Raw genomic sequence first — 14,895 nt, forward strand, 5'->3', positions numbered from 1 at the left:
GAGGAGAAGGGGATGACAGAGGATAGATGGCTGGATGGCATCACTGACTCGATGGATGTGAGTCTCAGTGAACTCCAGGAGTTGGTGATGGACAGGGAGGCCTGGTGTGCTGCAATTCATGGGGTCGCAAAGAATCAGACATGACTGAGCGACTGAACTGACTGATGTTTGCTTTCATTTCCTATGCCTGCTTGAAAATTACCACAAAGTTGGTGGCTTGAAGACACCACTTTTTGTGGCGTAAGATGGCAGATAAGAAGGACATGCACTCATCTTCTCCTGCGAGAACTCTAAAACTACAACTCTCTGCTGAACAACCGTCCACTGGAGAATGTTGGATCCCACCAATAAAGATACCCCATGTCCACGGGCAAAGGAGAAGCCCCAGCAAGATGGCAGGAGGGGTGAAATTGCATCTAGAATCTAACCCCATACCCACCAGAGATACTCAGAGGGCTCAAACAAACCTTGTGTGCACCAGGACCCAGAGACCCCAGAGAAGCTGAGCCAGAACTGTGTTTGGGTGTCTCTTGTGAAGGTACAGGTCAGCAGTGGCCTGCTGCAGGGGCAGGGGCTCTGGGTGCAGCAGACCTGGGTATGGCACAAGCCCTCTTGTTGGAGGTCACCATTAACCCCACCATAGAGCTGCCAAAACTTAGTCAGGAATGGGGAAATAGACTCTTGGAGGGCACAAACAGAACTTTGTGTGCACCAGGACCCAGGAGAAAGGAGCAGTGACCCCACAAGAGACTGACCCAGACTTGCCCGGGAGTGTCCAGGAGTCTCCGGCAGAGGCGTGGGTCAACAGTGGCTGCTGCAGGCTGGGGCACGAGTGCATGGGACCTTCTGAAGGAGGTCGCCTTTATCTTCATTACCTCCACCATAGTTTGGCTTCAAATCAAACAACAGGGAGGGAAACAGCCTTGCCCATCAACAGAAAATTGGTTTTAAGATTTACTAAGTATGGCCCCGCCCATCAGAACAAGACCCAGTTTCCCCCCCAATCAGTCTCTCCCATCAGGAAGTTTCCACAAGCCTCTATCCTTCTCCATCAGAGGGCAGACAGACTGAAAACAACAATCACAGAAAACTAACCAAACTGATCACATGGACCACAGCCTTGACTAACTCAATGAAACTATGAGCCATGCCGTATAGGGTCACCCAAGATGGACGGGTCATGGTGGAGAGTTCTGACAAAACATGGTCCACTGGAGAAGGGAACGGCAAAACACTTCAGTATTCTTGCCTCAAGAACCCAATGAACAATTGAAAAGGCAAAAAGATAGGACACTGAAAGATGAGCTCCCCAGGTCAGTAGGTGCCCAATATACTATGGGAGATAAGTGAGAAGTAACTTCAGAAAGAATGAAGAGACGGAGCAAAAGTAAAAACAATACCTAATTGTGGATGTGACTGGTGATGGAAGTAAAGTCTGATGCTGTAAAGAGCAATGTTTCATAGGAACCTGGAATGTTAGGCTCATGAATCAAGGAAAATTGGAAGTGGTCAAACAGGAGATGGCAAGAGTGAACATTGACATTTTAGGAATCAGTGAACTAAAATGGACTGGAATGGGTGAATTTAACTCAGATGACCATTCTATCTACTACTGTGGGCAGGAATCCCTTAGAAGAAATGGAGTAGCCATTATAGTCAACAAAAGAGTCCAAAATGCAGTACTTGGATGCAATCTCAAAAATGACAGAATGATCTCTGTTCGTTTCCAAGGGAAACCATTCAATATCACGGTAATCCAAGCCTATTGCCCTGACCAGTAACGTGGAAGAAGCCGAAGTTGAACGGTTCTTTGAAGACCTACAAGACCTTCTAGAACTAAGACCAAAAAAGATGTCTTTTTCATTATAGGGCACTGAAATGCAAAAGTAGGAAGTCAAGAGATACCTGGAGTAACAGGCAAATTTGGCCTTAAAGTACAAAACGAAGCAGGGCAAAGGCTAACAGAGTTTTGCCAAGAGAACACGCTGGTCATAGCAAACACCCTCTTCCAACAACACAAGAGAAGACTCTACACGTGGACATCACCAGGTGGTCAACACTGAAATCAGACTGAATAATCTTTGCAGCCAAAAATGAAGAAGCTCTATATACAGTCAACAAAAACAAGACTGGGAGCTGATTGTGGTCAGATCATGAACTCCTTATTGCCAAATTCAGACTTAAATTGAAGAAAGTAGGGAAAACCACTAGACCATTTAGGTATGACCTAAATCAAACCCCTTATGATTATACAGTGGAAGTGAGAAATAGATTTAAGGAACTAGATCTGATAGACAGAGTGCCTGATGAACTATGGACGGAGGTTCATGATATTGTACAGGAGACAGGGATCAAGACCATCCCCATGGGAAAGAAATGCAAAAAAGCAAAATGGCTGTCTGGGGAGGCCTTACGAATAGCTGTGAAAATAAAAGATGCAAAAGGCAAAAGAGTAAAGGAAAGATATAAGCATTTGAATGCAGAGTTCCAAAGAATAGCAAGGAGAGATACAAAAGCCTTCCTCAGTGATCAGTGCAAAGAAATAGAGGAAAACAATAGAATAGGAAAGACTAGTGATCTCTTCAAGAAAATTAGAGATACAAGGGAACATTTCATGCAAAGATGGGCACAATAAAGTACAGAAATAATATAGACCTAACAGAAGCAGAAGATATTAAGAAGAGGTGGCAAGAATACACAGGAGAACTATATAAAAAAACATCTTCATGACCCAGATAAGCACGATCGTGTGATCACTCACCTAGAGCCAGACATCCTGGAGTGTGATGTCAAGAGGGCCTTAGAAAGTATCACTATGAACAAAGCTAGTGGAGGTGATGGAATTCCAGTTGAGCTATTTCAAATCCTGAAAGATGATGCTGTGAAAGTGCTTCCCTCAATATGCCAGCAAACTTGGAAAACTCAGCAGTGGCCACAGGACTGGAAAAGGTTAGTTTTCATTCCAATCCCAAAGAAAGGCAATGCCAAAGAATGCTCAAACATCACACAATTGCACTCATCTCACACGCTAGCAAAGTAATGCTCAAAATTCACCAAGCCAGGTTTCAACAGTATGTGAACCATAAACATCAGATGTTCAAGCTGGTTTTAGAAAAGGCAGAGGAACCAAAGATCAAATTGCCAACATCTGCTGGATCATCGCAAAAGCAAGAGAGTTCCAGAAAAACACCTGCTTTATTGACTACACCAAAGACTTTGACTGTGTGAATGACAACAAACTGTGGAAAATTCTTCAAGAGATGGGAGTACCAGACCACCTGACTTGCCTCCTGAGAAATCTGTATACAGGTCAAGAAGCAATTGTTAGAACCGGACATCGAACAACAGACTGGTTCCAAATTGGGAAAGGAATACGTCCAGGCTATATATCGTCACCCTACTTATTTAACTTTTATGCAGAGTGCATCATGGGAAATGCCAGACTGGATGAAGGACAAGCTGAAATCAAGATGCTGGGGGAAATATCAATAACCTCAGATATGCAGATGACACCACCCCTACGGTGGAAAGCGAAGAACTAAAGAGCCTCTTGATGAAAGTGAAAGAGGAGAGTGAAAAAGTTGGGTTAAAACTCAACATTCAGAAAACTAAGATCATGGCATCCAGCCCATCACTTGATGGCAAATAAATGGAGAAACAATGGAAACAGTGACAGACTTTATTTTCTTGGGCTCCAAGATCACTGCAGATGGTGACTGCAGCCATGAAATTAAAAGAGGCTTGCTCCTTGGAAGAAAAGCTATGACCAATCTAGACAGCATATTAAAAAGCAGAGACATTATTTTGCCAAGAAATGTCTGTCTAGTCAAAGCTATGGTTTTTCCAGTAGTCATGTATGGATGTGAAAGTTGGTCTATAAGGAAAGCTGAGTGCCGAAGAACTGATGGGTGTTGGAGAAGACTCTTGATGGTCCCCTGGACTGCAAGGAGATCCGACCAGTCCATCCTAAAGGAAATCAGTCCTGAATATTGATTGGAAGGACTGATGCTGAAGCTGAAACCCCAATACTTTGGTTATCTGACATGAAGAACTACTCATTGAAAAAGACCCTGATGCTGGGAAAGATTGAAAGTGGGAAGAGAATGGGACGACAGAGGATGAGATAGTCAGATGGCATCATTGACTCGATGGACATGAGTTTGAGTAAGCTCTGGAGTTGGTGATGGACAGGGAAGCCTGGCGTGCTGCAGTCCATTGGGTCGCAAAGAGTCAGACACGACTGAGCGACTGAACTGAACTGGTGGCTTAAAATGGCACACACTTGAATGAAAGGCCATTCACAGCAACGTAGATGGACCTAGCTATTATCGTATTAATCGAAGTAATCGGAGAAAGACAAGTGTCATGTGGTAGCTTAGTCACGTTTGCTGCTGTTCAGTGGCTCAGTCCCCTGAGAAGGCACCCTGAGTCTCTGAGAGTCATGCAGAGTCTCCCCTGCTCAGTTTACTTATCTCCATTTCTTTAGGGCTTCTTTTTTTTTCTAGGTTTGTTACCTTGTTCTTTCACTTTGAACATGTTCCTCTGTCATCTTATTTTGTATGATTGCTCCGCTTGTGTCTGTGAATTTTGGAGGGCCAGTTTACTGCCTGAGTCTTGAAGGAGTGTCCTGGTGTGGGAGAGTCCATCTGCAGTCTGTGTGTGCCCGGTGGCTTTGGTGGGGTCTCAAGAGAGCATGGGCAGTGTCTTCTCGTGGGGGGTACTGGTGGCCAGCACCCTGGTGGGAAGTGGGGCTGGTGCTGGAGAGACTAGAAGTGGAACAGAGTGTGAGATGTGGGAGCTTCTCTCAGGCTCAGAGACAGCTCCTGCCCTGTTGGGGGTGTGTTTGAATGGTCCCTGAGGGTCTAGAGGTGGAGCCCCAGGGAGATGAACTTCTCCCTGGAAAGATGGAGATTTCTGCTTTGCCTGGACGGGGGGTGGGGGCAGGGTCCCAGGGCTAGAGCAGCAGTTCTGAGCTGTACCCCTTCTCCCTGGGCATGTGATGGCAGTCTTTGCCTTGGCTGAGAGGGCGGGGGTGGCACCAGCCTGGGGGGCTAGAGCTGTACTTCTGAGCTGGCTCTCCGTCTCTCTGGTGTGTGTGATGGTGGTTATTGCCTGGATGGGGTGCAGGGCTGGCAGAGGTCGCGCTGGAGTAGGAGGCTGGTGTGGGCTGGGGAGGGCACTGGCCTGGTCCTGGAAGGCTGGCCGGAGCACTGACAGTTTCCAACCTGCTGCCTCTGTGCTGGGCCTGGGAACAAGCAGATCTGTGTGCCCAATCTTTAAGAGCAGGGTCTCAGCTTCTTGTAACCCTCGGGTAAGCCCTACTGATTTTCAGACCAGCCTAAAGAGGGTTCATCTTCCCAGGGCCAGACCCCAGGGCTAGGGTGCCTAATACGGGGCTCGAGGGCCTCAGTCCTTAGGGAGGGTCCCCAAGCCTCTGACACCGCCGTCCTGTTCTGGGGTGCTCATTAGAGGTGTAGGTCCTGACTAGATTATCTTCTCCCCTCCTACAAGACTCTGCGTGATTCCGTATTTATAACCTTGATTGTGGAAGAGCCATTCTGCTAGTCTTCAGACTGTTCTCAGAAAGAGTTTCTTTGTGTGCAGATGTAGTTTTGATGAGTTCATGGCGGGAGGTGAACTCAGGGTTTTCCTCCTCTGCCGTCTTGATCCCTCCTGTGTTATTGTTATTCAGCCGAAAGTTGTGTCTGACTCTTTGTGACCCCATGAGCTGCAGCACGCCAGGCCTCCCTCTCCTTCACTGTGTCCTGGAGTTTGTTCAAACTCGGATCCGTTGAGTCAGTGATGCCATCCAACCATCTCATCCTCTGTCACCCACTTCTCCTCTTGCCCTCAGTCTTCCTCACCACAATTCAAAAGTATGAATTCTTTGGCGCTCAGCCTTCTTTATGGGCCGACTCTCACATGACTACTGGAAAAGCCACAGCTTGGACTATACCCCTTTACTGGCGTTTCTGCTTTTTAATACGCTGTCTAGGTTTGTCATAGCTGTTCTTCCAAGGAGCAAGCATTTTTTTATTTCGTAGCTGCAGTCACTATCCGCATTGATTTTAGAGCCCAAGGAAAGAAAGTATGTCACTGTTTTCACTTTTTCCCCTTCTGCTTGCCATGATAGCCTGATTGGCTTTTGTTAAATCCTTAGTGCCTGGTTTTATGCCTGGAACACTGAATGCTCAATAAATGTCTTATTGAATAAGTGGATGGAAAGTGGAAATAACAATATTATTTACCTCATAATGTTGCTAAGGGGACTAAATGAGGAAATGCAGTTAAAACGCTTGGCCGAGGATGTGACTCAGAGTAAAAGTCAGGGAGTGGGAGTTGCCGAGACGCGTTGCTTTTGCTGCCATTGTCACTGTGTTGTCAGCATCCTGGCTTCTGAGCACTTTCCTTCTCATCACGCCCTCATTCGAATGGAAACTGCTTCCAGGCCGTGACCCAGTTGCAAGGCGGGAAAGTCCCTTTGCCGGTCAGCTGGCTCTTTCAGCTCCTCCAGGCCGCGTAGTGTGGCTGATGTGACTTCTTTCCCTTAGGGAATGGAATTCATCACGGAAGGAAGCTTTGCCCTTGAAAGGTTTCCTGGGCTAGGCTTGAACTAAATGTGGGAAGCTCAGATAGTCTAGATTTGATTTTCCAGGTCTTCAGAGACCAGTAGAGTCACCACTTCATTGGCCAAAAAAAAAAAAAAAAAATGGAAATAAAGTAAAGATGTGCTTTGGGGAAGGTGACCAGAAAAGGGGCTGATTTTTTCCCTAAATGTTCAGCCTCTCCCGAAAGAGCCTCTTCTTTGAGACAAATCCTTTTCTCTGAGTCCACTCTCAGAGTTTCATGAGCCAAGACAGGTAGCAGTCCCATTATCAGACCCGTGTAGACCAAGCCCCCCTCTTTGGGATGAGGACTTGGCAGCCAAGCCAAGTGCCTGCCCAGAGCCTATGGTCGTCCTTCTGGATTATGATCTGAATGCCCGTGACTCTGGATTTCCTTGCCCAGGTGGCCCTGAGTCACCTCTAGGATCAGTGGGTTGCTTGCTCAGGGTTATCCTTTTGAGTAAAGGTGGCATTTGCCACACGAGCAAAAATAAGCCAAAGAGACTGAGGAATATCTGAAAGGGGTGTGGGGGGAAGGGCATGACAGGTATCAGTTAAGATTTTAGAAGTAACTGCAGCAGTGGCTATTTCACCGACCTTTTGGAAAATGTGAACGTATTTTTGGCTTCTTTGGGTGTTTGTCGCTGCACTGGGGCCGTTGTCAGCTGCAGTGATCGTGCGCTCCTCTCTGGTTGCGGGGTGCTGGCTGCTCACTGTGGCGGCGTCTCCTGTTTCAGATCGCAGGGTCTGGGGCACTCGGGCTTCTGTGGTTGGGGGCACAGGAGTTTAGCTGCTCTGCGGCATGTGGCATCTGCTCAGACTGGTGAGTGACGGAACCCATGACCCCTGCATCGGCAAGTGGATTCTTAACCACTGGACCACCAGGGACGCCCTTCGCTAACCTTCTTAATGAAAATGTTTTAGGAGATTTGGATTTGAAGGACTCTGACCCCTGGCCTTGTGCCTCCCTTTCAGTGTAGAAGTGGGGCATCTTGTTATCACAGGAAAACAGAGGCCGCATGCTGTGGAGGGAAAGCTGGATATAGAGCAAGGGCTCAAGTGGATCTGAGTGGCCCAGGGTGGTGACTGTGGTTGGCACCTTTTAGGTGTCTCCCCGAATTCTTGCAGCCCCACCTGTGTCCTGGACCCTCCGCGGTTGCTGCATGCAGGCCAGGCCCCTAGCTAACAGTGGGCCAGGTGAGGTTTCTATTACCATTCACTCACTTATTCACCTAATTAATGGCCTGTTACGTCATATATAGACTATTTTAAGTCTCAGATGGTCACTTTTCAGCCACTCAGCATGAACCTGACTTTACTTACTATCCGGCAGCGTGTGCCCATTTAATTCCATCTTAAAACTGAAGACAGATGTCAAGAACAGACTTTTGGACTCTGTGGGAGAAGGTGAGGGTGGGATGATCTGAGAGAATAGCATTGAAACATGTATATTATCATATGTGAAATAGATCACCAGTCCAGATTTGATGCATGAGACAGGGTCCTCAGGGCTGGTGCACTGGGATGACCCTGAGGGATGGGATGGGGAGGGAAGTGGGAGGAGGGTTCAGGATGGGGGACACATGTACACCCATGGCTGATTCATGTCAATGCATGGCAAAAACCACCACAATATTGTAAATTAGCCTCCAATTAAAATAAATACATTTAAAAAACCCCAAACTGAAGACAGAATCAAAAGAAGAATGAGTTTTGAATTAGGTACAATCTCTGTTAATATAACCAAGAGATAGCAATACTTGAGAAATGGGTATTTATGCTGGTCAGATGATATAAACTAGGACCCAGGGGCCCAGCTGAGCTGTGTGTCAGCAGGCACTCACACTGACGCCCCAGGAAAGATTAAATTATCACGGACAGTGGACAGAACAGACTTTGGATCAAGATAGCTCTGGGATCGAATTCTCACTCTGTCACTTACATGCTGCTCAGGCATCACTCCGAGTGTGTGCAGGTGTGTGTGTGTGTTTATAGGGGAGATTTCCAGAAGCTGTTTTGCTGAACAAAGGATTAATGCTTTTATAATTGACCATGGTTTCTCCTCATAGCGTATTGGTTTGTAAAACACCAGTTTTGTTTTATTTGATTCTTTTACCCCATTTCTTTTTCCATCTCCACCACCAAGTATCCTTCATATATTTTCTTTTTCTTTTTTAGATCTATGGTTCCTTGAAAAGTATTTAGTATCTCTGCGTGTGTGCTTTTAAATTATACACAAGCGAGTGCACTGTATATTTCCCCTTTTCTTCTGCCAAGATTGAAAGATGGCATAGGCTGCTGGCTTCCTTTGCCAACACCAGTCTGGCAAAACTACAGATCTGAGGGAGAAACGTGGATTTGAAGAACAGAACTGACGCAAGGTCCTATAAGGAGGCGTGAAGCTGATCTCGGCTACTCAGCGTGGGTGTGTGGAACAGGCCAGCTCTGCCCTGGAGCAGGGGACGCCTAGTCCTGGCAAGGACCGGGCAGGTTCCTAAGTTCTTCCTCTCCCTTTGCCTCTTTACCCCAGAAGCCAGAGATGAGGCGCTCCTGTTCTGGAGGGAATAGTACGTGTGTGCTCAGCTGCTCAGTCCAGCTCTTTGTGGCCCCGTGCACTATAGCCCGCCAGGCTCCTCTGGCCATGGGATTTCCCAAGCAATCATACTGGAGTCGGTTGCCTTTCCTTCTCCAGGGAATCTTTCCAACCCAGGGAGGTGATAGTAGGGCTGTCCAAAAACCCTGCTGGGGTACGAAACTGTTGAAAACAATACAGGCTGCTCAGTGACCAGAGAGCATTCATTCTTTCATCTCATCTTTCACTACGCCCTCCTCCACCGCATCCCCCAACCCCAGGGATGGTTGATTTCAACCTCAGGACGTGACCTCCTGCCACGGCTGCTTTTTCCCAGGTGTTTAATGAGGAAAGCACCTGAGCAGAGCACCTTCCGGGGTGGTGGCAAATGGCGATCATCAAAACTAGGACTCACCCCCTCCTCTTGCCCTAAATTCTCCTCGAGGCACACAAGCCATGCCCACTAAAGAAAAGGAGACATTCTTGACAATGCAGACCATCTGAGCAGAATTATCAGGATGCATGAGCAGAAAATTAAAATGAGCATGTTAGACACACGTAAGTAGATAAGGGAAGATAGTCACACTGTAAGTCAAGAACAAGAAATCATTCAAACAAAATCTAAGTGTAAATGTTAGTTTTGAAGAATATAGTGGTGGAAATGGGAGAACCAGATGAAAAATGACACAGGGGTTTTTATTTGCTAATTTTTAAAGTGTTTATTAAATTTGTTACAATATTGTTTCTGTTTTATGTTTTGTTTTGTTTTTAGCCACAAGGCATGTGGGATCTTAGCCCCCTGGCCAGGGATTGAACCCCGGTGAAGTCTTAACCACTGAACTGTCAGGGAAATCCCTGACACAGGGATTATAGATTGAACAATCCTCCTAGGAAGAAATGCAAAGAGAAAATATTGAAAATAGAAAATAAAATCCAAGAGATGTGGAGGATAGATGTGTCAATATCCAGATAATAGAAGTCTCAGAAGAAAAATGGAGGAAAGGAAATATTCAAAGAAACAATATAAAATTCTTGTACTTAAAGGTGAAAGGACCTAAGAATGCATACAGGAAAGATAAGGGAGAACTGATAAACAGACATATTGCAGTGAAAATTAAGACCATCAAAGACGAAAAGGGAAATTCTTTTTCTTAATTGTAGTACACTGTGTTAGCTCTAGGGGCACCACCTGCTGACTTGATGTCACTGTATATGACTAGATGAGCACCATCTACTCACCATCTGTCCCCACAGTTATTGCAATATTACTGATTGCATTCTCCATGCTGTGTATTTCATCTGAACGACATTTATTTTGTAAATGCAAGTTAGTTTGCACCTCTTAGCCCCTGTTCTATTTCACTCATCTCCTATTGAAACACACTCCTGCCCTCTGGCAATCTTTGTATATAAGTCTGCTTCTGTTTCTGTTTGTTCACTTGTTTTAAGGTTCCACTTTCAAGTGAAATCACATGGTATTTGTTTTTCTCTGTGGAACTTATTTCACTTAGCATAATACCCTCTAGGTTCATCGATGTTGTCGGAAATAGGAAGATTCTTTCTTAAGGCCAAATAATATTCCATTGTACGAGTAAACTGTATCCTTTTTATCCACTCAACTCTTGATGGGTACTTTGGTTGCTTCCGTCTCTTGGCTATTGTAAGCAATGCTGCAATAAAGATAGGGATGGAAATATCTTTTCAAATCAGTTATTTTGTTTTCTTCAGAAAAATACCCAGAAGTGAAATTGCTGGATTGTATGGTAGCTCTATTTTTAATATTTTGAAGAACCTGCGTACTATTTTCCATAGTGGCTGCACCAATGTGCATGCCCATCAGCATGTGGAAGTGTTCCCTTTTCACTGCATCCTCACCAACACCTGTTATTTGCTGTCTGTCTGATAACAGTCATTCTGCAGATGTAAACTGATATCTCACTGTGGTTTTGCTTTGCATTTTTGTGATGAGTAGTGATGTGGGCTGTCTGTATGTTTTCTTTGGAAAAATGTCTATTCATGTTATCTGCCCGTGTTTAAATCAGGTTGTTTTCTATGACGTTGAGTCTTATGGGTTCTTTGTATATTTCGGATATTAACTCCCTATCAGGTACGTCATTTGCAAACATCTTCTCCCATTCAGTTGGCTGCCTTTTCATCTTGTTGATAGTTTCCTTTGCAGTGCAAGAGCTTTTCAGTTTGATATTTATTTATTTTTGCTTTTGTTTGCCTCCCCCGAAGAGACAGATCCAAAGAAGTTGCTAAGACTGGTGTCAAAGAGCATACAGCCTATGTTTCTTTCTAGGAATTGTATGGTTTCAGGGCTTACATTTAAGTCTTTAATTCATTTTAAGTTTATTTTTGTATATGGTATCAGAGAGTAGTCCAGTTTGATTATTCTGCACACAACCGTCCAGTTTTCCCAGCACCATTTATTGAAGAGTTTTTTTCCCCATTATATGTTCTTGTCATCTCCACTGTGGATTAATTGCCCATATAAGCGGAAGTTCACTCCTAGGCTCTCTGATACATGAGTCTGTGTTTGTGCCGTATCATACATTTTGGGAACATACGGTGTTTACCTTCTGTAACTGTAGTATAGTTTGAAATGAGTGAACCTGATTTCTCTAGCTTTGTTCTTCTTTCTCAAGATTGTTTTGACCGTTCAAAGTCTTTGTGTTTTTCATAAATTTTAAAATTATTTGTTCTAGTTTTGCGAAAAATTCTATTGGTGTTCTGATAGGAATTGAATTGATTCTCTGTGTTGCTTTGAGTAGTGTGGTCATTTTAGTAATATTAATTCTTCCAATCCAGTGGGCACCATATATTTTCCCCTTTTTTGGTGTCATCTTCAATTTCTTTCATCACTATCTTATAGTTTTATGACTACAGGTCTTTTACCTCATTGGTTAGATTTATTCCTAAGTATTTTATTCTTTTGATGCAATTGTAAATGGGATTGGTTTTCATAATTTCTCTTTCTGATAGTTCATTGTTAGTGTATAGGAATGCAACATATTTCTGCACATTAATTTGTATCTTGCAACATCACTGAATTCATTTCTTAGTTTTGATGTTTCTTTTTGTGGGATCCTAAGGGTTTTCTATATATAGTATCATGCCATGTGCAAACAATAACAGTTTACTTTTTCCTTTCCAGTTTGAATTCCTTTTGTTTCTTTTTCTTATCTGATTGCTGTGGCTAGAACTTCCAATACTGTTTTGAACAAAAGTAGTGAGAGTAAGCATCCTTGTTCTATTCTTGATCTAAGAGGAAATACTTTCAGCTTTTCACTGTTGAGTATGATGTTAGCTATAGGTTTGTCATTGTTCTTGTTGTTTAGTTGCTAAGTCCTGCCAGACTTGTTTGAGACCCTATGGACTGTAGCCTGCCAGTCTCCTCTGTCCATGAGATTTCCCAGACAAGAATACTGGAGTGACTTGCCATTTTCTTCTCCAGGGGAATCTTCCCAACCCAGGGATTGAACTTGCATCTCCTGCATCAACAAGCAGATTCTTTACCACTGAGCCACCAGCGAAGCCCTGTAGGTTTGGCCATTATTATGTTGAGGTTCAGTTAAGTTCAGTCACTCAGTCGTGTGTGACTCTTTGTGACCCCATGGACTGCAGTACACCAGGCTTCCCTGTCCATCACCAACTCCCGGAGCTTGCTCAAACTCATGTCCATCAGGTCGGTGTTGCCATCCAACCATCTCATTGAGAAGGTAACAGGCAGGAAGGCTTGCTTTGCTATGCTGTTGCTAAGTCGCTTCAGTTGTGTCTGACTCTGTGCGACCCCATAGACGGCAGCCCACCAGGCTCCCCTGTCCCTGGGATTCTCCAGGCAAGAACACTGCAGTGGGTTGCCATTTCCTTCTCCAATGCATGAAAGTGAAAAGTGAAAGGGAAGTCGCTCAGTTGTGTCTGACCCTCAGTGACCCCATGGACTGCAGCCTAGCAGGCTCCTCCATCCATGGGATTTTCCAGGCAAGAGCACTGGAGTGGGGTGCCATTGCCTTCTCCAGGCAGGAAGGCTAGGAGCCCCCACATGGAAAAAATAGGCTGCAAGTGTCAGATTTTTTTCCATTCTCTATACAAAATTAAGAGGAAGTTTCTTTTAAAATTCTGGGTTGCCATGACGACACTTGGTTCCTCCTGAGCTTAATTTTCTCAAACTTTGCGCTAAGCAAAAGGCTTTTCTTATGAAATGCTTTTCTTAAGCTCTGTTAGTGAGCTATGTATCTACCTTAGATTCTGTCTTTCTTCAGGTTGGCTGCACCTAAGACTGAGAACTGACTTGACAAGCCAGTATGTTTTACTCAACAAGCCAGTATGTTTTACTCAACAAACCAGTATGTTTCACTCTTGCAAATGTTCCCTTAAGCTATGTTAGTGAGACTATGCATTTGCTAAGAAACCTGCCTTTCTTCAAGATTCATGTCAATCGTTTTATGGCCTGGGATGACTCACCTAGTTCCAATGTTATCTCAAAATGCATGTTGTAGGTGAGGGGCCTGGTGCCACTCTGAGTTTTGAGGCATTTCCTTTCTCTAATTAGCAGCCTGCTAGTAGGTATATAACTTCCTGCTAAAGCCTAGCAGGGCACTCTTTCTGCCCCTTTCTGGTGTAGATGTCAGGAGCTTTCTCTATCTCTTTTATATTTTAATAAGACTTTATCACACAAAAGCTCTGAGTGATCAAGCCTTATTGGCCCCAGATTGAATTCCTCTCCTCCGGAGGCCAAGAATCCCAGCGTCTTTCATAGCTCAGCAACAATCTTTCATCATCCTCTATCGTCCCCTTCTCCTCCTGCCTTCAATCTTTCCCAGCATCAGGGTCTTTTCTAGTGAGTCACTTCTTTGCATCAGGTGGCCAAAGAATAGGAGCTTCAGTTTCAGCATCAGTCCTTCCAATGAATATTCAGGACTGATTTCCTTTAGGATGGACTGGTTAGATCTCCTTGCAGCCCAATGGACTGTCAAGAGTCTTCTCCAACACCACAGTTCAAAAGCATCAATTGTTCACAGTCAAAAGCATCAATATGGTGAGGTATGTTCCCTCTATGCCCACTTTGTGGAGAGTTTTTTTTAAAATCATCAATGTTGACTTTTGTCAATAGGTTTTAATGCATCTATTAAAATGATCATATGATTTTTATTCTTCAATTGTTAATATGGTATATCACCTCCTTTGAATTTCAAATATTGAACTATCCTTGTATCCCTGTGATAAATTCCACTTGATCATTGTGTATAATCTTTTAAATGTTTTATTGAATTCAGCTTGCAAATATTTTGTTCAGGATTTTTGCATCTATGTTCATCAGTGATATTTGCCTGTAATTTTCTCTTTTTGTTATATTATTGTTGGGTTTTGGTATCAGGGAGATGCTGCTGGTCTCATAGAATGTGTTTAGAAGTATACCTTTGGCCCATTTTTTGATTGGGTCATTTATTTTTCTGGAGTTGAGCTGTAGGAGTTGCTTGTATATTTTTGAGATTAGTTGTTTGTCAGTTGCTTCATTTGCTATTATTTTCTCCCATTCTGAAGGCTGCCTTTTCACCTTGCTAATAGTTTCCTTTGTTGTGCAGAAGCTTTTAAGTTTAATTAGGTCCCGTTTGTTTAGTTTTGCTTTTATTTCCAATATTCTGGGAGGTGGGTCATAGAGGATCCTGCTGTGATGTATGTCGGAGAGTGTTTTGCCTATGTTCTCCTCTAGGA

The 14,895-nt window shown here is 44.2% G+C and overlaps 1 protein-coding gene across 1 annotated transcript in view; it reads right to left on the reverse strand.

Annotated features, from left to right (window-relative positions):
* Nucleotides 1-14,895, reverse strand: part of LOC104981225 — a 78,979-nt gene that overhangs the window by 23,508 nt on the left and 40,576 nt on the right. Inside the window, exon 6 of the mRNA XM_010830229.1 lies at nt 7,203-7,369. Coding sequence (XP_010828531.1) covers nt 7,203-7,369 — 167 coding nt within the window. The remainder of the gene's footprint in view (nt 1-7,202; nt 7,370-14,895) is intronic.

The sequence above is a fragment of the Bison bison genome, unplaced genomic scaffold, assembly GCF_000754665.1.
Source record: "Bison bison bison isolate TAMUID 2011002044 unplaced genomic scaffold, Bison_UMD1.0 scf7180017864516, whole genome shotgun sequence".
Lineage (NCBI taxonomy): Eukaryota > Metazoa > Chordata > Mammalia > Artiodactyla > Bovidae > Bison > Bison bison.